Source organism: Dipteris shenzhenensis, chromosome 6 (genome assembly GCF_047967505.1).
Source record: "Dipteris shenzhenensis isolate YYH24624 ecotype China chromosome 6, Dip_SZ_1.0, whole genome shotgun sequence".
NCBI classification, from domain to species: Eukaryota; Viridiplantae; Streptophyta; class Polypodiopsida; order Gleicheniales; family Dipteridaceae; genus Dipteris; species Dipteris shenzhenensis.
Genome location: NC_141601.1, coordinates 32,334,405 through 32,358,178, shown reverse-complemented (window position 1 = coordinate 32,358,178; position 23,774 = coordinate 32,334,405). Strand labels below are relative to the sequence as shown.

General features: G+C 42.2%; 1 protein-coding gene across 1 annotated transcript; it reads right to left on the bottom strand.

Moving 5' to 3' along the window:
• Positions 1-17,643: 17,643 nt before the first annotated feature.
• Positions 17,644-18,132, bottom strand: LOC147901068 (putative SWI/SNF-related matrix-associated actin-dependent regulator of chromatin subfamily A member 3-like 1). The gene has a single exon (XM_087376426.1). The coding sequence runs from the start codon at positions 18,130-18,132 to the stop codon at positions 17,644-17,646; it is 489 nt and encodes a 162-aa protein (XP_087232552.1).
• Positions 18,133-23,774: the final 5,642 nt, after the last annotated feature.

The window sequence follows — 23,774 nt, the reverse complement described above, 5'->3', positions numbered from 1 at the left end:
ATACTTTTAATCTCACTTTTTAAACTATTTTATTCTTTAAGTTCCAATCTTATTTCCAATTAATATGGTTTCACTCTTAGAATCAAAGCTCGAATGTCCCATCAGTGGAGGTGAGCGGTGATGATGAGGGATTAGGCTTACACAGCTTCGACAAGGGTCAGGGATCATCAAGCGTAGCTCACGAGGGTAGGGAGTAGACGCAGCTCACGAGGGCTAAGAATTAGGCCAATAGGACGAGGAGGAGGGCGTCGACGATGATTCGGATGAGCAGTAGTAGTAGTAGTTTGCATATACTTTGCCATATATATGCTTTTGTATATTGGCTCCTTTGAGCAATTTTGTATCACCCTTTTCGAAAGGGTAATTTTGTAACAAACAATATTGTATATCTTCGATATGTATATGCTTTTGTCGCTCGGTTCATTTGAGTGATTTTGTATCACCCTTTCTACAAGGAAAATTTTATAATAAAAAACATTCTTTTGTAATTAGTAAATAAAAACATTAGTGGGACAAAATAGGGCTTGCTGTGGCCCTATTTAGCCCCACTAATGTTTTTTAAAGCTTCTTTTAATCATCGCTATATAGAGACGTTTACCAGTGTCGCTATATAGCGACGTTTATTAGTGTCACTATATAGCGACGTTTATTAGTGTCGCTATATATCGACACTTGTATAGCGACCATTTTTTTTTGACGCTTACTGCAACGTAAATGACCTTTGCGCCTATCAAAAGAAAAGAGTGTAAAAAAGGTCGGTATTTTTGTCAAAAAAGGATCTATGCCTTGTAGTGCCTAGCCCTCTTGTTTTGCAAATGAAATTGAATTGTGGGCGAGCTCTGGGATGGTCGCGTGGCACTTGCATTTCTTGCAAGTAAAGGATCATTTTTGCTACTAGAATGCTTTTGCTTGAGTCCATTATGTCATCCTTGTGATTTAGAAATGAGACAGTGTTGATGGACGGTATTGTGTCCTTCTTGTTTGTTTTAATGGAGAAGTCAAGTTGTTGCAATGTCCATTGGCGCACTGACTTAAGGTGATCAATTTCTTGGAGAACCATTGTGCCCACCTTAATGCTTTTATTTTCAATTGGGTGGAGCAAGTAGAAGTTTGATGGGTCATGAATGCGTGACATTCCTGGTTTGAGGCTGAGTCGCACATGAAGGCTCCTTGTAGCTTTAAGGATGTTTATTGTCTTGCTACAAGTTTTATGGGCGAATGTCAAGAGCATCAAGGATGTGTGGAACTTTACCGACAATGTGAAAATTTTCTTAATTATGTTTGTCATTTGCAGAGTTTGTGTAGAATAGGTGTGCCACGTTTTGCATTTCTAGTGGCATGCAAAGATATAGATTGTTCAAGCAAGCAATGTCACCATCTTCATGCACACTCATATGAACATTATTTAAGATGCCCAAGAAAAACAAGTTGCAAGCATTGGTTGTTTCAACTTATTTCTCCAAAATGATGGTAGCATTGCCATCATCGATGGTTTGACTGAGAAGATCCATGAATCTTTGGTTAGGTTAGCTTGGCATAAGTCTCCACAAAGTAGTGCATCCATCCCCCCAAAGGGTTTTTTGTAGTTGTGTTTGGTTTTGTGCATCCACATATTGGTGGAAAACAAATATGTTTTGCCCTATCAAAGAAGCCTCATAAAAAACAAGCAAATAAATGTCTTTATATCCTACAGACAAAGCTTGAAGCTTTTCTATAGAAAGGCTTGTGTATTGAGAGAGCACGAGGGGCAAATGAAAGACTATATGTATAGTTGCATCCCCTATGTTGTAGGCAGCTTTGCTAATGTATGATAAAAGAAAGGCTTTGAGAAAGTTGAAGAGCGTACAAGTCATGCCATGTCTGGAACTGTTGGCCTAAAGAATGCTCATGCTTAGTGAATGACAAGTACCAGGAGGCATGGCTCCCTGCAATAGTTTTCAAGGGCCTTGGATTTGTTGTAGTTCTTGTAGTGAATGATTTTTTGCTACTTTCGTTTCTTGCACTAGGTCCCTCATGTGTACTCGCTAGCAAATCAACAAAGAAATTGTTTGCTAACAAGTAATGCCTAAACTCTTTAAGTGTATATACCATGGCCAAGCCTTCACTTTCAGTGGTGGTGTAATGAGAGATCTTGACAATGGAAGCAGAACGAAAGAGGGTGAGAGAGAGAGAGAGCTAGAAGAGAGATCCACACAAGTTTTGGTGGGTTCAGAACACCCTAATCTTCTATGTCATCCATGTTAAATTACACGGCGCAGTGGAACAAAAACTGAACAAAGAATAGAGAGTACACAGCAAACTGGAGATGAACAAATTTTTCCTTCAATACTAATGTAGTATAGATGATGGCTCCATCCACCCATCCGCTCCCACAATGGAGCTTAGATGGTGATCTAGACAGATACTAGGTGAAGAGCTACTAGCAAGAAGATCTCTATTGGAAAATCTAATCTGATCTAAACTGATCTGATCTGGTACAATGGACTAGGGAGGTCGCCTCTTTATAGTTATGAGGGCAGTAGTCTCCACGTAATCGGTGGAACCGACTAGTCAACCTAGTCGGTGAAGTTGACCAATCAACCTAGTTGATGGAACCGACTAGTCGTCCATGGAATATTCAAGGAATATTCCCTATATCGTTCAGCAAGAATAAGGGGCTCCCACACAATCACCTTTCTACCATCAACGGTCTCATTGTGATAGACCTCATCTGCTGACATGCAAGTCAGGATCCATCCAGTGTCCTGGGCTCACACATGGCTTCTCCTCATATGGGGGGCTTACAACTTGAGCACCTTGGACCACTGCTGGTTACCAGGAGGGTGGGGCATTGAGCATATCTAACACCCCCCCCTCACCCGTAGGTGAACTACCTTCTCAGCCCAATGCCGAGTCTCTGAAGATGACCCTGAAGTTGATCCTTCTCGAGTGCCTTAGTGAAGATATCTGCTCCATTTTGCTCTGTTGGACAGTGGACTAATTCCACTATCCCGTCCTCAATCAAATCACGCACATAGTGATACTGAATCTCTATATGTTTTGTGCGCACATGAAACACCGGATTTTTAGTAATGGCCATGCAACTTTGATTGTTGCACCCTCGGGGGGGTCACTCATCATATGTAACTCTATCACGTGAGTTCAACAAAAGGATATTTTTTATTTCTAAAATTTACAGAAATAAATATACATAAGGGACTATTTTAAATAGTTTTGGAAAAAAATTACAGATTTGTATAGAAAAAGGGTACATTTTATTATTAAAAAATTTTACAGATAAGGGATTTTAAATATAGGCCTTGAACGCACGTGATATAGAGGGTTTGTACATAGTGACCCCCCCGAGGTTGCACCTTAGCACAGTTGCCTCATCCTCTTGCACTCCCATGTGCCATAAGATCCTCGTCAGCCAGTTGCTTCACAAGCGGCAAAACATGCTGCCTCTTATACTTAGCCTCGGTAGAAGGCAATGCCACTGTTGGTTGTTTCTTACTGATTCAAGAGAAGATACCCAAACCTAAAGAGAAGCAATATCCAGAAAGTGATTTCCTGGAATCAACATCTTCAACCCAATTCGAGTCACAATGACCAGCCAAGGAAGTGCCTGTACCATAAGTGATGCCATAATCAAGAGTGCCCCTCACATACCTGAGCACCCACATCCCTGCATTCCAATGATTCTCTCGGGGCTTATTAGAGAACCTGCTCAAAACGCTAATAGCAAAACTGATGTCCGTTGCACAGATAGATGAGACTACCGACCAACTTCGTGTACCTCCCAATGTGGTGGTGAGGGATCCTCCATAGACAACCTCGCATTTACTCCATAGGTGTAGCTATCTCCTTGCACTCGGACATTCCAAATGCCTTCAAGATCTCCCTTGAATATTTCTGCTGAGAGATGAAGATCTTACCTGGCTCTTGCTAGACTTCAATCCCAAACAATAGTGCATCAAGCCTAAGTCTGTCATCTCAAACTCAGTGCTCAATGCCTTTCTTGTCTGTTGGATCATGTCTTCATAGTCACCTGTAATAAGGAGATCATCCACATATAGAACAATAATAGTAGATTTTCCACCTTTCCTGTACACATACAAGTTAGCATCTGATGCGCATCTTTTGAAGTTTAATTTACGAAAAAAATTATCTATTCATTGGTACCATGCTCTTGGGGCCTGTTTCAGCCCGTACGAAGCCTTCTTGAGCTTACATACCTTGTTCTCAAAATGGGGGGCCTCGAACCGTGGTGGCTGAGCCAGGTACACCTCCTCCTTGAGGTCACCATTCAAGAATGCTGATTTAACATCCATTCGATAAAGTGGCCACCTTTTATGAGTAGCCACTAATAGTACTGTGCAAATAGCGGTCATTCTGGTAGTTAGAGCGAAAGATTCTTGAAAATCAAATCCTTCAACCTACGAGAATCCTTGTGCAACCAATCTAGCTTTGTACTTTTTCAAAGTCCCATCAGCCTTGTACTTTACCTTCCAAACCCACTTGGTGCCAATAACCTTTTTGTTAGGTGGTTGATCTACCAGCTCTCGAGTTTCATTCTTCATGATGCTATCATATTCTACTTGCATAGTGTTTTTCCAATCTTGGTCTACAAGTGCTTCCTCCAAACTCACAAGCTCTTTTACTTCTGCAATAATCTCAGCCATCAAGGCCATATTGACTATGTGAGAAGAAGCCCTCCTTTGCTCCTCGATTCTTTGAGACTGCCTTGGTCCATTTGTTGCTCAACAGACGTAGGCATCTGGTTATCATGGTCGTAGAGTTGTCTTACCCATTGCGGCGATCGCTTTTTCGGTGGTGTAAAAACAAGTTGGTGACTTATACCTTCATCATCTGATATTTCCTCCTCCTTTAGGGACAGGTCCATAATGAATTACCTCTTTTCTTGATGATAAAGTGGAAGAGATCTTCTCTACCTCCACTGCATGTGGCTGCTCCCTGAACACCATATCACGGCTCGCTATGATCTTCTTTGCCTCTCGGTCATACAACTTATAGGCTTTCTTCTCATCATAGTAGCCTAAAAAGATACATTTGGTGCTTTTTGCTTGGAGCTTATTTCTCTCTTTGTCTGGTACATGCACATAGCATTCACACCCAAATGTTTTGAAATGGGAGACATATGTCTTCTTACCCCCGCCGTTGTAAGCCTCATGTGGCGTTTTACCTTTGAGTGCCTTTGTATAGCTGGCGATTAAGGATGTAAACCGCAATATTGACAGCCTCAACCCAAAAGTGATTTGGTAGTTAAGCACCTTTCAACATACACCTCCCCATCTCCACGGTGGTCCATATTCGGTGTTCAACAACTGAATTTTACTGAGGCATATGTGGTGTCATCGTTTGTCACTTGATCCCTTTGCTCTTGCAAAAATCTCCAAACTCTATAGAAACAAACTCACCACCACCATCCGATCTGATTTTCTTCACTTTTCTCCCTGTTTCATTTTCGATAAGCTGTAGCCATTCTTTCAATTTACCAAAAGCTTGAGCCTTTTCGCAAAGAAAGTACACCCACATCTTTTTACTATAGTCGTCGACAATCAATAAAAAATAGAAAGATCCCCCAAGGCCTGTATAGGCATCTTACCGCACAAGTCAACATGCACCAACTCTAGAGGAGCGTTTGCTCTATCCTTGCTTTCTTGTGGGAATGCCTTTCTCTGTTGCTTGCCCATCATGCAAGCTTCACATGGTTCTTTGATTTCTGCTATTGCAGGTAAGTAAGCAACCATACCTTGCTTTTGCATCTCCTTCAGCACTGCAAATCTGCTGTGGCCGAATCTTTCGTGCCAAAGTCTACTTGTGCCCACTCTAGCAGTGGTTGTAAGAGCACTTAGGTCATACAGGTTATTCCTCCTTACTCCTATGCCAACAAGATTGCCAGCACTATCCATAATTTTTGCTCCTGTCTTGTTAAACCTCACCTCATGGTGGTCAAGGTCAGTTATGGAAGCAACTGATAGCAAATTTCTCTTGATTTGTGGAACAGACAGCACATTAGATAGTTTCTTAACATCTTCATTTATAGAAACAAATGAAACCATACCTATACCCTCAATAGGTCATTTTGTGTTATTACCAAACCATCATAGTGATGGGTTCTTGTAGAGGCTACATGGAACAATATAGACCCTTCTTGCAGGTCATGTGGCAGGAGGCACCACTCTCCAAAACCCATGAATCAGTGGTTGAAGCTTTTTGAACTGAGGAACACTCTTCCTCAATGGCTAGAAATAGATCCACTCAGCTGTTACCAGTCCAACAAACCTTGGTAGACATCTCTGGAGACACTGCTAGCTCTTCGCTAGCCTTTTGTATCCCAGCACTAGCCATCTGGTCACACAGATTTTTGATTCGGGTTATGAATGCTTCCGCTGTCTCTCCTTCATTAAACTTCTCAGCTGCGAGTTGATTCTCCAGGTTCTGGATCCTTGTTTGATTCCACGTCTCATACTGACTCTTCAATATGTTCCAGGCCACAATTGCCTTAGATGTATGCTGAATCAAGGTCAAAACACTATCAGTAGTACTTGTAACCAGGGCACACGGAGCATTACGTTCCTGCGTTTCCAAGCTCGTAGAAGGTCGGCATTAGGAGGTATCGTACTTCTCGGATTTGTTGGGTCAGGGGTTCCTTGTGGTTTTGGGTCAGTCCCCAGTACTGTCTCCAAAAGCTCATATGAATCCAAAATAGCTGTAATTTTAAACTTCCACATAGCATAGTTCGTACCATCTAGCTTGCCTTCAGTGAAGGCTGGTGGGCGAATCCTCAACGCTTAGATTTTTGGTGTAGCTGGTGCAGCTGCAGCTGCTGAACTTGAGACGCTTCATGTTCCCATCACTTTGTATGCTGTTGAAGCCCTCACCTCTCTTCTACTCTTCGATCCTTAGAGCCGCCTGGGCTCTGATACCATGTTAAATTACACGGCGCAGTGGAACAGAAACTGAACAAAGAATAGAGAGTACACAGCAAATTGCAGATGAACAAAATTTTCCTTCAATACTGATGTAGTACAGATGATGGCTCTGTCCACCCGTGTGTCCCATAGTGGAGCTTAGATGGAGATCTAGATAGATACTAGGTGAAGAGTTACTAGTTGGAAGATCTGATTTGATCTGAACTGATGTGATCTAGTACAATGGATTGGGGAGGTCGCCTCTTTATAGCTATGAGGGCAGTAGTCGGATCAACGTAGGCAGTGGAACCGACTAGTAAACTTAGTCGGTGAAGCCGACCAATCAACCTAGTTGATGGAACCGACTAGTCGTCCATGGAATATTCAAGGAATATTTCATATACCATCGCCTCGGGGCCTCTCGCTCCCAAATCCCCACCAAGGGGCCACTGGCCCCCAGGCCCCAGCAAGAATAAGGGTCTCCCACACAATCACCTTTCTACCATCAATGGTCTCATTGTGATAGACCTCATCTGCTGACATGCAATTCAGGATCCATCCAGTGTCCCGGGCTCACACATGGCTTCTCCTCATATGGGGGCCTTACAACTTGAGCACCTTAGACAACTGCTGGTTACCAGTAGGGTGGGGCATTGAGCATATCTAATAATCCATAAATATATTGTTGAGAGACCATGCTCAACATCATGTGATTACATGTGCATAGTACTCACACATATAGAGTGCTATAAAGGAAAGGGTTAGACGCCCTAGCCCTAACCCTAAATGGGTTTGTATATATTCTACATTTTTAACTAAATCTAGTTTACACTTAGTCATTTTTGGTGTGCTCTCTAGATGTGTCCTCTCTCCTCATCTCAACTCTTCTCCTCTGCCCTCTTCATATTTTGTCATGGTATCAGAACTCCCTTTCCTTCTGTTGAGGCATTCCGATCCACGTGATTGTGAGAGAGATTCACATTGATTGAGATTGAGTGCTCCTTCTTTCATTCTAATGAAGAAAGATTTCCATGGAGAGAGAGAGGTTTTCATCAGAAAAATTCATCTATACTTTCCAGTCAATTCCATTCATTCTTGAGAGATTTTGGTTCCTTCTCTTGAAGTGTTTGTGAGAGAGAGAGCTTGTGAGAAAGAGAGTTCTTTGAGTGTTCCTTAATTTATCAAGAGATCTTTTTGAGTGATCATTGAGAGAGAGATACTTTGAGAGTGGAAACATCCTAAGATCTACTCATTGTGAGAGTAGTTATACAAAGGAAAGAAATCAGCTCCTAAGCTTCAAGGAAGTAGGCAACACCATCAACCGACATCTCTCCTTCCACTTCATAGAGGGCGCCCGAGTTCGTAGATGGTCGGTGCTCAAAGTTGCGAGCTGCGCTCACGAGATCTTGGACAACATGAAATAGAAGGTTCCCTACTAGTTTCAATTGGCGCCGCCAGCAGGGTGCACCCATAAGGTAAAGTGGGACAGAGAAGGTAGCTGCACCACTAGCAATCTAGAAGCCCAACGCCCATTTTCCCAAGTACTTGACATAGGTCATAATGGTAAGAATGGTGACCATTTGATGGTAGAAGGATCAATGTACTCCTCAAGGTTTCACGAGCAGCGCCCCCAATCCTAGGGGTCTAGGGGCAACGGCCCCAGCAGGGGTTCGAGGGCAGCACCCCCGATGGGGGTGTGGCAGCAATGCCCCCAATGGTGGGGTCTGCGGCCTAGGCCCCGGCCCATAGTATGCCCTCCATTGCATGCGTACGATCATTCGCATGTGAATTTTTCCTCGCGCGCGTGATCGATGGTCAGTGGTCAATGGTCTTTGGTCGGTGGCAAAAGTCAAGCAAACATGTGCCACTGTCCTCGCATTAGTCACACACTATGCTAAGTTAATATGCATGTGCCATCGCCAGCCCACCATTGTGGTGGAATTGGTCTACTACGAAGGGCAATGTAAGGAGGCCACTTCTCAAGCCTCAACATCGAATGGCAATACCCCTACCTTCAATCTTTCTCCATCCAGAGTTTGTCTAGATCGCCATCGAAGCTCTACTGGAGAGCGCACGAGTGGACATCACCATCAGTTGTATCTGATATGAAATTTTTATTCTGCTCTATTGTGACTATCCTCTTGTTATTGGACTATTGTTGTTGTGAAACGATCTCTCCACTGGATCATATTCTCTTGCATTCTGCTAAGGAGTATTGCACAAGTGAATTGTATTTGAATGCTGTGACTTTTGCAAAAGTTCATGAATACTAAGAGTGGTCATCTTCACAATTAGAGAGAAGATGTCATCAAATTCCACACCCTGCTCTTGCTTGAACCCTTTTGCAACCAAACGGAGCTTATACTTAGTCACATCATCATCTTGTAGACCCACTTACATGGCAATGCTTTCTTTCCATGTGGCAAAGAAACCAAGTCCCAAGTCTTATTCTTCATGAGTGAACTCATCTCTGATTGCATAGCATACTCCCACTTGTACTGATGCTCACACATCATAGCCTCTCTATAGCAAGAAGGCTCCCTGCAATCAATAAGCATCACATAGTCTTCCCCTAGAACAAATCTCTCAGGCCGTCTAGACACTCTAGGTAATCTTCTCAAGGGCATTTTAGCCTGCTGTCCCACCTGCATATTAGTCACATTTGGCTCATCAACTCCACAAATACATGATCCATCATCTACCCTTGATTGTGTACCTATGGGAGTACCTGGTGGCACCATTTCTTGCACATTTGGTGCATGGAAAGCTTGTTGTCTATCAACATATGCGGGTGGATTCACATCCTATAAAGTGATTCTCCTCATGATATCCCTCATGGGTGTCTCATGCATCTTCTTCTGATTGAAGACTGCATCATGGATTTGTATGATCTTCTTTGATTTTGGATCCGAGAGACGATAGCCCCTTTTGAAGGGAGGCCCAACCCTATTCCATGTACTTCTCTCTCTCTCTCTCTCTCTCTCTCTCTCTCTCTCTCTCTCTCTCTCGTTACAACCACTTGGGCCCATCAGGCGCGAAGGCATTTGAAGATCAACATTGTAGACTTGAGACTATCTAATTTGTAGGCTCAAATTTTGAAGATCAACATTGTGGGAGTGGAGTTTCAAAAGGAGATATATGTCAAAATAGGCTACAAAGGGTGTGATTGTATAATTGTGTAAAACATTTGAACCACCAATGGCATTGAATATGACATATCATTTTTCCTACTTAGTAGTCTACTAAGTCTATATCATATCATTTTTCTTACTAAGTGGTCTACTAAGTCTATATACTATCATTTTCTAGAACCTCATAGTAGGCTATGGGAAATGGCACCAGTGCCATTCTCTCCATTGCACTGGGATTGGAGTGGATCATTGGAAAGAAATATATGCCACACACCACCTTCAATGGGAAGAAGTGGAGTTTTGGAAGGAGAAACCCCTACTTAAATCTGCTTGCCCTCCACCTAATATCACAATCCAACAAGGGACCTTCATGAATCTATCTCAAGTTTCAACTTACTCATAGGGATCCCAATTCGCATTAGTATAGAAGGTAGTAGGGAATTGCATTGCTGCCATTCTCCCCATTGTAGCTAAGGAGTATGGCACTAGTGCCATTCTCCCAGGACCTCTATGAGAAGAAGCGTTTGGCATTCTTAAAGGATTTACAAGAACACCAATGTCTATTGGGAGCTACACCATGAGTCTAGGTCCTAGTATAACATACCAAACAACAAATCCCACAAGTGGTCACATCAAAATCCAAATCTAGGAACCAATCCAAAGAATCTATTTAATGTTTCTTTGGAATCCAATTCATTTTCTAGAACCTCATAGTAGGCTGTGGGATTGGTCCAGATTGGTAGCTGAGAGAGAGAGAGAGAGAGAGAGAGAGAGGTGAGACGATTATAGTGTTTGCATGCTTGTGCCATTCTTACAATGTAGTGGATACAATGGTAGTAGTAGTATTCTCCACAACTCTTAATAGAATACAAGACTCCGTTGTTTGTGGAAAAAGAGAGGAATAAACTATCATTGCATTGACAAAAGGAAAATCTAATGTTTGTAGAACGTATGAGATATTCTTATTGCAGGATAAAATACACTCTTTTGTCTCTTATTGTGTGCAGTGGAAAGGGAAAAAGACATGAGACATTGCATCAGAACGGTAGAAATAGAGATACAATGCACATAATAGATAATAGTTAGAGCTATATGGTCTTTTATTTATCATCAAAGAGGCTATTACAATAACTAACATCATGTATTCTCTCTCTCTATCTATCTCTCATGTTCTTGCTATACTCACTTGGTAGTTTTCTTTTCAGTTACAACTTCTAGCTACCAAGATGCTTAACTATTCCGATACTAAAGTCGTGCTGCCATCAGTAGAAAATGACCCAGTATTTGATTTTGAATATCAGGATCCGGATAATCCAATTCGCACTCCCATGCCAAATTCCAATGATGGGTATGATTTTGATGTGATACCACTTCCCAGTAACGCCATCAAGGATTTTTGCAGAAAATATCATGATATGAAAACTCAAGGTGGATGGACCCTAGACAACTTTCCTACCAACCTTTGTCAGAGTCAATTTAGTGAAGATTGGGTCCTACATGCGATTCCTATATGCATGTTCTACAAGCAAGTTCTACATGCATGTTCTATATGCAAGTCCTACATGTGATTCCTACATGCATGTTCTACATGCAACTTTTACATGCTACATGCAACTGCTACATACCGCACATGAAACTCCTACATGCAGCTTCTACCTGGTGTCCATGCTTCCTTGCACTCCACGTCCAAAAGCATGTCCTAACCTTGCAACTCCTCCTCCCCTCTCCTCCAACCTTGCAACCCATCCTCTCCCTCTCCTCCTCCTCCCTCCTCCTCCTCCCTTCTGATCCTCCCTCCTCCTCCTCCCTTCTCCTCCACCCTCTCCCTCCTCCTCCTCCCTCCTCCTCCCTTCTTCTCTCTCTCCTTTCCCCCCATGCTCTTGCATATTCTTCCTCTCCCACTCCTATGCTCCCCCTAAACCCTTAGTCCCTGAACCCTTGACCTCCATGATCTACGAGGGAGACGAGTTCTCCACAATGTACTCTACCCTGAACCTTGGGTCGTCCTTCTATCCCTTGAACCTCTTCTAAACTCTAGAACCTCTCTCTGAATCTTGGAACCTCCTTCTAAACCATGAACTTTCCTCTAATCCTTAAACTCCTCCTAAACCCTTCAACCCTTAATGAAGGTAAAAGACTTCATTACCCCAACCATGATGATGCACGTTCCTTTCACACATGCATGCACTATGTTTTCTTACCACACTTAAGCCTACGTCTCTTACCGGAATACGACCCAAGGTCCTAAGCTACACTTATACTACCAACGACAACACTGAAATATATGTAGGTGACAAAAAGCCTTGGAACCCTGCATATTGAGAGTACCCAGATCTTCTTATGGAAGCCGTGGGAAAGAGCCAACATGAACCCCCTGAGATTTTTCTACCTAAAGGCCCAAGGTACTCCATGGTTGGATTGCCAAAAGTCCAATGTCCAACCAACTGGTCCGAAGTCAGATCATACTTGTTCCTCAATTTGATGAATGGCTTCAATTGGAACCCATTTACTACTTTCAATGATATATTACCACGCATATCAGCTAGTTGGAATGCCTTGGACAACCTAGGCTTTTGTTTTCTCTTGGATGACTTGCGCAGTGTGTCGACTTTCAAGTCAATGTTCTTCCAATTGATTCAATTGCTATCATTGAAATTACTTCGACTCCTTCGAACTCAGTTTGTTGGCTGAAACCCATAAATTGGCGGTCACAAATTCCATGGATACTACCGCCTCAACTCCATAGACTAACTTGAAGGGTGTCATTCCCCCGCTTACCTTGAGTGTTGTTTGGAATGCCCACAACACTAAATCTAGCTTTGTGTCCTAGTCCATTCTGTTTTTTGAAACTGTCAATTTCAAAATCCACTTCATGATTTTGTTAGAAATTTTTGCATGTTTGGCTGCTTGTGGGTGGTAAGTTGATACATTTTTGTGAACAATCATGTGAACTTTTGTCAACATTTTAATGGTTCTATTCAGAAAGTGTCCTCCTTGATCCAATACTAACTCTATCGGACATCCAAACCGCGTAATGATGCTACAGTACAAGAACTTTGTGGTACTGTCAGATAAATTGCCATGTAGAGCGTATGCCTCTACCCACTTAGTAAAGCAATCCATGGCTACCAAAATATCTTTGTTCCCAGTGTGTTTTGCAGCTAGTTTGAATGGTCCCATAAAATCTAAATCCCTTTTTTGGAATGGCTCAAGTGGCAAGATTGGGTTGAGTGGCAATCTATCAGCATTTGATGGTTGTCCATCTCTTTGGCAGTACTAGCATTTCTTTGCAAATTCATGTGAGTATTTAATTACTTTCACACTAGTTTATGATGCAAACTCGAGCCTCATTGGTCTTGAGTGATTGGAGATAGATGCTCCACTTGCTATCATGGATCAGCCCACACATTCTGATCATACACATTTACTGTAAGCCCTCAACATGAGGCACATTTGACGATAAGCCATCAGCATGAGGCAGTCCCATCTACATCAATGCAGACTGATTCTAGTGATATACAGCCAACCATAACATTCATGCAGGGATCTTAAGCCATCTAATATCACATCAAATGCAGATACAGAGCATGAGCTCAGTTATGGTCATGCAATTTTTCAGGAGGTATTTGTCCTCAGTATGAGGCACTCACATCTCTAGTTGCATGCAGAGATACATGCCAAAGTGCATTCAGATCCTCCAGTGATACCATTCTAGTATCCATCATTGATTCTTTCACCTCTGATGTGGAGCTCATAAAATCCTTGGACACACTTTCCACGAGTAGTACAAATTAGAACATCAGTCTTCAAGACATTCCAGCATTGGATTGGTCATGCCGCATTGCAAACGAAATGTGCAGTCATGCCAACAATAATGGTAAGGGCCTCTACATCAAGCACAACCCAATCCCTCCCTATAATGAGATCTGTTAGTGTCACGACTCCAAGTGCATTTGTGGTAGACTGTGGCTTTAGCTTCACTCCCATCGTGATTCTTGCTGCTTTTTCTCAAGCTATTGATTCATTTTAGAGCGCAAGACAAGCTCCTTTATTGGCTTGTTATCTATTTTAGCTTGCTACCTTTGCTACCTCATTTTAACACTATGGAGCCTGGTCCTTGTGGTGAAGACTTATCCGCACCACTTTCAACTAGGGATGAGAAGCATGACACAACAGTGGCGCTTATTGGTGTGAGATTGGTCAACAAATTGCTTCATCAACTTCACCTGACTACATCTAAGGAGAACCTCGACAAGCTCAAGAATATTCATGCTACATCTACTAGACCTAAGCAAGAAGCTTCATCTACTATGTTGCATGATCTATTCCTCTCTGATGATGCTTAGCTCTATGTGTTTTTGAGTTGAGTCAAATAAAGGTTCTCAACCTCGAGTTGTCCCTATAAATTGAATGTATTTGGAGTCACTAAGAGGTACTCTCACTTGGGTTGTCCCCAAAAATGAATGTATTATCTTTTACTTTGGTTTGATGGTATTGATCACCTAGTTCATAGTAAGGGGGGGTGACGAGTGATGATTTGCCCTTGCGGGTCGCAAGCTGACTTAGAAGCCACTGTTAGGTATCGAGAGCTCTAATCAATTTTATATTGCATGCAGTATGAACTTCACTCATATTGAATTTCTTAACAAAAATTTAAACAAATAGCTAACTACATAAAATGTCGTCTTTCATAAGACAGTGAGCATAGAGGACCTTGAAAGCAACTCTATCAAAATCTCTTCTATTATCATGTAAAACGAGTGACAACCAAGGACTAAAGCAGTGCATCCCTACGGGGCTTGTAGCTGCCATACAAAAGACTCTGTTAGACAAAGAACACTATTGACTCTACTGCAAGACATGCTTGCTGTGCGACACAAGGACAACCAACTCTACGACGTACCCTAATAGCTATAGTGGACTGACAAAGACAAGAGGCATGAAGCTAGGACAAAGAGAACCAAGACGGAGGTCGCAAGCTGCCCAGATATTAGCCGAGTACCCCACCACCATGCACCGTTATCTCTCGAACCACCAACACCGAGAAGATTACACAAACATGCCAAGTGTCTTCTACAACTCCCATGTATTGGCCAGCGTGCATGGACCAATCATAGACTGTTGTCCACCATGTAGAGAAATCTCTCACCAATTATCAAGTCCCTCACAAACCTAATTTCAACCAAGCCCCCCCATGAGGGAGCGCATAAACCTCCAGAATGCCAATAATCCCCCCCACAACCGAAATGGGGGAGCACGACTGAATTCTGAAGCAAAAACTTTGACATATTGTGCTGGTGCACACCAACTTGAGCAAATAACTAGAAAATGACTTACTTACAAAAAGCCAAAGTCATCAAAGATAGTTGGTGGACACTTACGAAAAGCCATACCAACTCTGGTAATAGTACTCAATCAAAAAGCATACTCATCATCACTAATATTTGCTTTAGAAACACCTGCAAATTTTGAGATTGAGGGATCCTCCACTACACATGCTTTATCATTCGAACCATCTTTGAGTTGTTCATCTTTTTGCTTCTTGTAAGAGTGCTTTTTTGATGGAGATTCACTCTTCACTTATAGATTAGACTTTAACTTTGATTTTACAAGGATTGCGAATAGTTCACAATGAAAGAAGTGCAAGCTTTTGACACGTAAAATAACTCGAGTCTTTATTCTAAAAGCTTTGACAAAAGACTCTAGACTGCGCCGCACCCATACTCGGTTTGTTGGCAATTACACAGACCCAAACGACACAAGAACTATGAAGCTTATAGCTTCGACTTTACAAGCACGAATGCCTCGAAAAAAAGATCAACGAAATCCTTTGATCACGTATATGTAGCTCTCCACCTACGCTCAACTATGTCGCCTCAACTGGATGCTCCTAGAACCGCCATGCAAACATTGAGTCGCCACATGTAATCCATGTATTGGGGTTGACCATTTTAGGTTAGTCTCTCCCCACCAATCAAGCGAGCTAGCTCACCTAGGTCCAATAAGAAACCACCAACCACCTCATGTAGTATCTATGCACCAATCATCAATGCACCTCAAAACACACGTACCATTTGGTTCTCTATGCCCAACATTTTCAACATTGTGACCTTCTCGACCACAATAGTGACAAACACGCTTCTTTTCTTTGGCGATGGATGCATGCTCACTTGACGGTAGAAGATCTTCTCCTCGTTTTTCCTCACTAACAAAGCCACACAGTCCAAATAATCAACGTCATCATCCATGCGTAAAATTCTGCTAATATTGTTATACCTCAAAGGTAGGCTCTTAAGCAAGATGACCTTTTTATCATCGTCTTCGATTCTTGCCCCAAGCTCATTAATTTGCTTTAAAAGTGCTTGCATCCGATTGAGAAAGACGCCAAGACTGTCAGCTTCCTCCATCTTCAAGCCATAGAGTTCGTGCTTTAGCATTGCTTTGGAGTGTTTCAATCATACCCCAAACAACATCTCCAGGATGATCCAATTCTCAACTGTGCAGTTTTGCCAATGTCAATGTGATGGAAGTAATCAGTGAGGAAACCAAGGCATAAGTACGAGAGGCTGAACAGGTCAACGAGTGTCTTGATTTTGGCACTTGATTCCTGTGCCATCTCTGATCCTGAACTTTCCGTTAACTCCACTACGGGCGATGCAAACAAATCAAAAGCTTTCACAGGAGCATGGCGCAGTGGACATTGTTGCTTGTCATGCGTCAATGTTTTTTCAATACACTTCCGGCAAAATACATGTGAGCATGCTGTTGATAAATTCTAGAACAGAAATATAGCATGCAGAAGATTGCACATGAACAATATAACAGAACACCAAGAATCCACTGTAAACATTGCTCCTATTCAGTAAATTGCATCATTACTATCCTTACCTAATGGCTCCAGAAAAAATTTGCCTCTAGCTACAAAGTACATCCAGTATGCCTGAAGGAAATGGGGTATGTGAGATTTCAAATCTTACAAAGAATCTTACAACAGAAAGGTGGTTTTTTATGCCAATTTCATGAGAGAATAAATTGACAGATTCATGTATCTCCAATGTAATAATGATGATCCTTTTAAGTATCTTTGGGCCCTTAGGTTTAAGTGAATATCATCATTGACAACATATAAATGCAGGACTTGCTTGGGATATCGAATGTGCAGAAAATTACTATAACCTGACTTTGGTAATCACCATGGCGTGAGATCAAGATACTCCGAGAATTTGTAGGAATCTTCTGTAACTCCTATTAGACAATACCCATAACTGGAGAAAGTCACTTTCCACCCGAGTCCACACTGACCGAGAGAGGTCACTCGAGGAAGTCACAAAACAGGCTCAGGCACCTACGCCAACCTATGATGCAAGAAACCAGCTGCCTGAAACGAAACTTCCCATAACTGGAGAAAGTCACGCCGACCTATGATGCATTGAGAAACCAGCTGCCTAAAACGAAACTTCCCATAACTGGAGAAACAGCTCCCTAAAACGAAACACAATTGTGAGAGGGCATTGCTCGTAGACCATGCCCGGCCACCTTGGCATCATAAACAAAACAAGTTCAGTCATCACACTGTATTGAACCTGTTGCTCCACAATTCAAGCAAATCGCTGGCGGGCATTTTCTGCCTGGTCGGGGATGACAACCCAGAGACTGAAGCGTCTGAGTCGGTTGAGAATGCTCTCGGCCATGGAAGCAGATTTGCTGAAAAGAGAGAGCCAGCATGGCATCACCCTGCGTCCGATCATGCGGCGACCCATGATTCCCTCCGCAGTAACCGAGCCGTTGTCCAGCAGGGGCGCCAGACGGCGAGCCTCGACTTCGTCCACATATCCAACTTGCAGCCCCAGCATATTCTCCACGCGTATGAAGTTCCTGTCGTAGGGGTCGTAGGGGTTGCGAGGATCTCTGATCAGGCGCACCATCTGCTGGTCTGTAACGGTGGCGTCGAAGTACCTACGCACAAGGACGAGCACGTCCAGAAAACACGCCAGGTGCTTGGGCTGCTCCTCGCCATCCCCAGGACCTTCGAGAGGTTCTGAATTTTGCACTGCTGATCCAGTCCTTCGCCTGTACCTTCTCGTCATCGCCAAAGCTTCAGGAGATGATCCAAGCTAGAAGTCCCCGCCATGCAAATAAGCGAGTGGTCTCACCAGTAGATGGAGTTCGTTCTGATATAGTTTGTTGTAGTGGCTGCTTTCTGTCGGTAAAGCCCTAATTAAAGGCGTCGGCGTTGCAAAGGTAGATTCCTTTTCTTTTCATATCTTTAATTTCTAATATGACGTGGGCGGGATTGATTGGCCGTTTGAAGCACGTGTTTCAACTCAGATTCGTCGTGTCCGCGGTTGACTGGGTGGCTGGAATCTGCCTGCACATTATCTGCGGTGGAGAAGTGGACGTGTGTGCCTACGACGACCACGTGTTAGATTCACGCATGTAGCCGTCGAACTGGCCCAACGGAGTGACGTCACATGGATACCGTCAACCCAGCTGCATGGGTACCATCAACCAGGCTACCCGCGCCTGCTATGTTGTGCTCCATAGTTGTTTTCACGCGGTTCGTTGTACATACGTGCAACTGCATGGTTGCACTCGCGTTTGTTGTGTCGAGTGTTTCTACCTGGTTCCGACTGTTGCACCCGTGTTTGCTGTGCTGCTTCGTAAGTGGCTGGACGGAGGATAGCATGGGCTCAACCGAGGATAGCATGTCGCATCAGAACAAGTCCAAGCTGTAGGCGTTGGCGAAGCCAAGCATAGGAGCAAAGATCGGCGATCGCACCAGGGATAGAACGTTGGATTAGAACTGGTCCAAGCGGTATGCGTTGGTGAAGCTCTCTCTCAGAAGGAGTTGCTCCAAGCTCATGCTGTTCCTAAATTGAACCACTTGTTCTCCCTCTATAAAACCCGGTGTGGCTGTGGGCTTTGCTCTGTTCAGCTGTTTTTCTTTTGTCGATCATTTCTCTTGGACTGTCCAAACAGTTGTTCTCATATGGCGAACGTACCTGTTGTCAGTGGTGGAGAAGTTTCGGGAGATTCTATGGACACTAGTAGCGGGAACTTCCAAAAAGGTCCGCTCGTTTTTCATTTCGTGCCAATTTTCATTTCGACTTTCTGATTTTCTGATTTCCTCCTCCGTTTAAAACCTTCACTACTTGGTTTGGTTTCAGGACTTATGAGCATGGCGGAGCGTAAAATTGTATATGTTGATGGCACGCACTCTGCTCTTCGTGAGTTCGTGGACGAAACACAAAAGGAAGAGCGCCATGAACATAGTTTACGACAACATGGGCTCAAAATGGTCGATGTTGTCACTCTTCCAAGTTCTCTCTTTATTATTTGTGTCTGCCTCTTCTTATTTGTGTCTACTTCTTCCTAGGGCTTTCTCAAGTCTCTTGCTTGCAGTCTGTTCAATAGCCTCAACTCTCCTACTCCGCTTTTCAAGGTCTCTCCTCTCGCAACCTCTTACGATTCCTGTAGAAGCGCTCTCTCTTTGTCTTTTCAAGCTCTCTCCTTTCGGAACCACTTACGATTCTTGTTGAAGTGCTCTCTCTCTGTCTTTCTTTCTCTCTCAAACAAAGTCTACTCCTAATTTGGACAATGGCTTTGTTCATCGTTGGCCAGTTTTCTGGAGCATATCAGCTTCACGCGTTCGCCAAGCATCGCTTTTAATCTTTTGAATATTTTCTGCGTTGGCAAGCAGGACCTGTACATTGACTACGTATAAGAGTAGTCTGTGTGATTATCAGCATGCGGCTTGACTATGTAGGTAAGGAAGACGGAGGCCAAGCTAATATGACAGTTAAAGTTCAAAAAGAGAACTCGAAGTGTATTGAGGGTATGACAACGCCATAATTGAGATGTTTCGTAATCTTGTCTTGCTGCAGCGTATGAATCGTTCTACTGTGTTGCTATTTATTTACAAGTCCAATTCTAAATGCAACGTATGACTTGTTGTAGACCTAGGCCCTCCAATGACAAACACAATCCTTGCACTTGCAAGGCAAGGTCTTGTGTCTGCTTCTGGCATGTGTGTGATCAAAACATGCTCACCTGCTCCAGCAACAACTCTAAGTTTGCCTTTAGTACTAGCATCAACAAAAGAGCGAACAAAGGAGATGGGTGTTCTTAAGAATTATGGCATAAACAAGAACACAAAGAAGAATCTGAAAAATGGCTTTGTATGCTGCTGCTGCAAAAGCAGGCTTGTGATGAAGGTGAGGCTTTGGATTTTCTTTGGAGATCATTATGTTGAAGCTATACTTTCAACACTCATTTGGGTTTTCGTTGGTTGTTCAATACGTAGTGTGCTTCGTCGCAAAGGGTGCAACATTTGTTCAAAGTGCAAGATAAACAATGGCTACAAGAGAGAAAAAAAATCAAGTTTTATTTTTCTTAGCTATGGTTGGTTAGAAGATGGAGTTGCAAATCCTACGGTTAAACTTTGCAAATTTCTGGAATGAAATGCATAAGCAATCCAATCGTCAACCTTTGCAAACGTTTGAACAAAATGGATGTTTTTTTTCGTACCAATAATATAGAATTACTAGAAGGTTTGGCAAATTAGTGTCACATCACGAACAAACCATTAATAAGTTTTGCTCTCTCTTTGTTAGGAATTCTAAAACCTAAAAACTATAAACAAAGGGGAAAGAAAAACCATGCAAACTTTTTCACTAAGACTATTTCTTTCCCCCAGCTGGTTCAACTTCGAGGCGAAGGGAAGAAAAATACATTTGCAATAACACCTTGGATACCCCAGAGCATGTACTAGATGGTTAGAATGTTAAATGTGGAGCTAGCCAAGCAATCATACCAACACCTACACACTTTGCCAATGCAAACAATTTGCCAATACTTTTAATACATGCACTATGAGAGTTCATACCACATCGTTTTGCTTTTGAGGGAAAAGTCCTTTCAAAGTATGACACTTTCAAAGCCAAAGATGCCACATACCTTGTGTTCATGCAAGTGGATTTGACTAATCAAGAGTGTGACCAGACAATCACATTACATGTCCCACGTGTTTCTTACAATTCTTCGATGTCTTGCAAGTAGATGATTTTGTCAGAATAGAAGGACCATCTATCAGAAAGCGAGCAACATGCAAGGGAGGAACACCATCTTTTTCATTATGCGTGGATGCGACAATAGTAATACTGAAAGGAGAACCGTTCGACGGTGCTATTTCTTTCATCCCTGTCAATTTGATACGTATTTACATGCCCAACACGGCCTACCAATTGAAGAACCTCAAGGCATCTTTCATTTCAGTATTCGATACAATTGCTTTTGTCATTATGAAAGTTGACCTCGATGGGCCACCAACTGACCAAATCATTGTGGTAGATGGTCCAAATCCTGAGGACTGTGCAACCGTAAGAACGTGCCCAGTCTTAATTAATGCCTTTTTCACTTTGCAATGGCAACAATTGTGTAACTCATTCTATGGATGTGGCAGTTGTTGTGTGTTACAAATAGAAGGCAGACACTTGCTCAACTAGTAGAAGACGCTTGCTCAACTAGTAGAAAAGTTTGTTGATGAGGGCATCGTAATATTTGTGGCCAAAACATTTCATACATGCGTGCAAGCAATGCACTAGGAGTGTTTGATTTTACCATTCTCGGAACAATTCCCTAGGGCATCCTACGAGCAAGTGTGGAAGATTCTTTCTCTCGGCAAGTCTCACAATTAGGATATGGGAAGGAGGTTGGAAATTCGCATATAGCCCCACTTCCTAATGTTTACATTGAATGTGGTCATAAATAGACTTTCTGTCTTTTGCATAGGTTGCCAGTGTCCTACACTTTGTGGGCCTTAACAATCCCCTTGTTGAATACCATTGCGATGCTTGCGGAGGAGCTCGAGTAAGCCAGGACCCTGCAAGGCCATATACTACTACTACAGCTGTGACAGCGTACAAATGATTCTGCAAGTGCCTTATTTGAAAGGCTATGTTACCTTGCGTGACAAAAACCAAATTGCTCTGTAGCTCCGTGGTATCCATGTAGACGAGGTCCTTAGCCTCCACTACCCATTTTTGGAATTTCATAGCCAAAGTGTTGTCGCAACAAGGTCAATGCTACTTGACAAAAGGCGAAGAGGGGAATTCATAGTTAACAACTTCGGCTTTGTCACTAACTTTGTAAAGACCATGTAGTTGGGTTTCACTACGTAGTTTAGTTGTTATTGTAAATACGCAAACTACTCCTCACCATTCCTAGGACCTTTGACATATTCTATAGCGTGCATTGCTGCTCCGATCCTTCGCCTATTCCTTCTTGCCATCGCCAAAGCTTCAGGAGATGATTTAAGCTCGAAGTCCTTACTGAATTCGCAATTCCAAACAACCTGCCCTATAAATAAGTGAGTGGTCTCACTAGTAGATGAAGCTAGTTCCTGATATGGTATGTTGTTGTGGTTTATTTGTCCATATGTCGTCTATAATTGAATCGTAAAAAGTTATTGGCCGGTGAATTAATTGTGTCATATGAATTTTTGTCATGAATGTATGGAGTTCTTTTTTTTCTTTTTTCTTTTTCTGAATGTATGGAGTAAGTTTAGTTTTACTGTTGAAAGTTGTTGTAGTTAATGTTAAAGTCTCCTATGATTGTTGTTGGTGTGTTTGGTTGTATAGTGGATAGAATTTCTTATTTGGAATAGATAAGTGTAGAAGCGGATGTGGAAGGGGAATTGTTTACATTGATGAGTGCGAAATTGTCCATGTTTTCACTTTTGAAGGTAGTTAACGAGCATTCGCAACCTTTGTTTTGTATGTGTAATTCTTTTTGCAATTGCATTTCTTTTTTGTAACATGTAACAATTCCTACACCATTTCTTTTTTCTACACATGTGAAGTTAGGTAATGAGAGGATGTTGTATTTGTTATGAAATTCTTGGAAACAAAGTACTGTGGCACTTAATAAACTTTTGTCATTTAGTATATCTTGTAAACGTGAGTTTAGGGCCCTTGTATTAAGTGATTGTAGTGTTTTTTGTTGTGTTTTTTGGTTGGAAAAGTTTTTTTTGTTGTGTAACCCATTGCCATTCATTTTGCAAGCGTTGAAGTTCTTTGAGAACATTGTTATCTACTTTGATATGTTTTTCCTCTATTGGATTTAGGAGGAAGTGGTTGTTTGGGTTGCATATACATGAGAGTGTTGTTTAGACTAAACCATGTGTTTTGATGGAAGAAGGGTCAAATGCAGGGGAATCCATCGTCGATCCTTATGAATGATGGATTGTTTGAGGAGCAGTAGATTGTATTGGGTATTGTGTTCAAGAAATGGTGTTTGACAAGTAGTTTTTTCCTATTTGGGAGTCACATGTGATTGAATGTATTAGAGTCCCATTTAATGGGATGTTTTCATTGTAAAGGGAAGAGTTATTGGAGCAAGCATGTTTATCAATGTCACTGTTGGTGAACAGCACCACCTTCGTGTTGGATTCTTTGAATATTCCATTGGCACCATTGACCAAACAATCAAGAATGTCTAAATTTCTAGAGCAAATTTCAATAATCATTCCTGGTTTTAAATGTAGTGTTGGGTGCAAGCCTGCTATGTTCTTTGAATCATTTGGTATTGCAATTTTTTTGCTGCATGTTTTGTGTTTCTTGTCTATTTTTTGTAGGATACGTGGTTTCTTGTTTAGAAATTCAAATACTTGTTTGTTGTGGATGTCCTTTGCATAATTAGTGTAGAAGAGGTGAGGTATATTTTGTTTTTG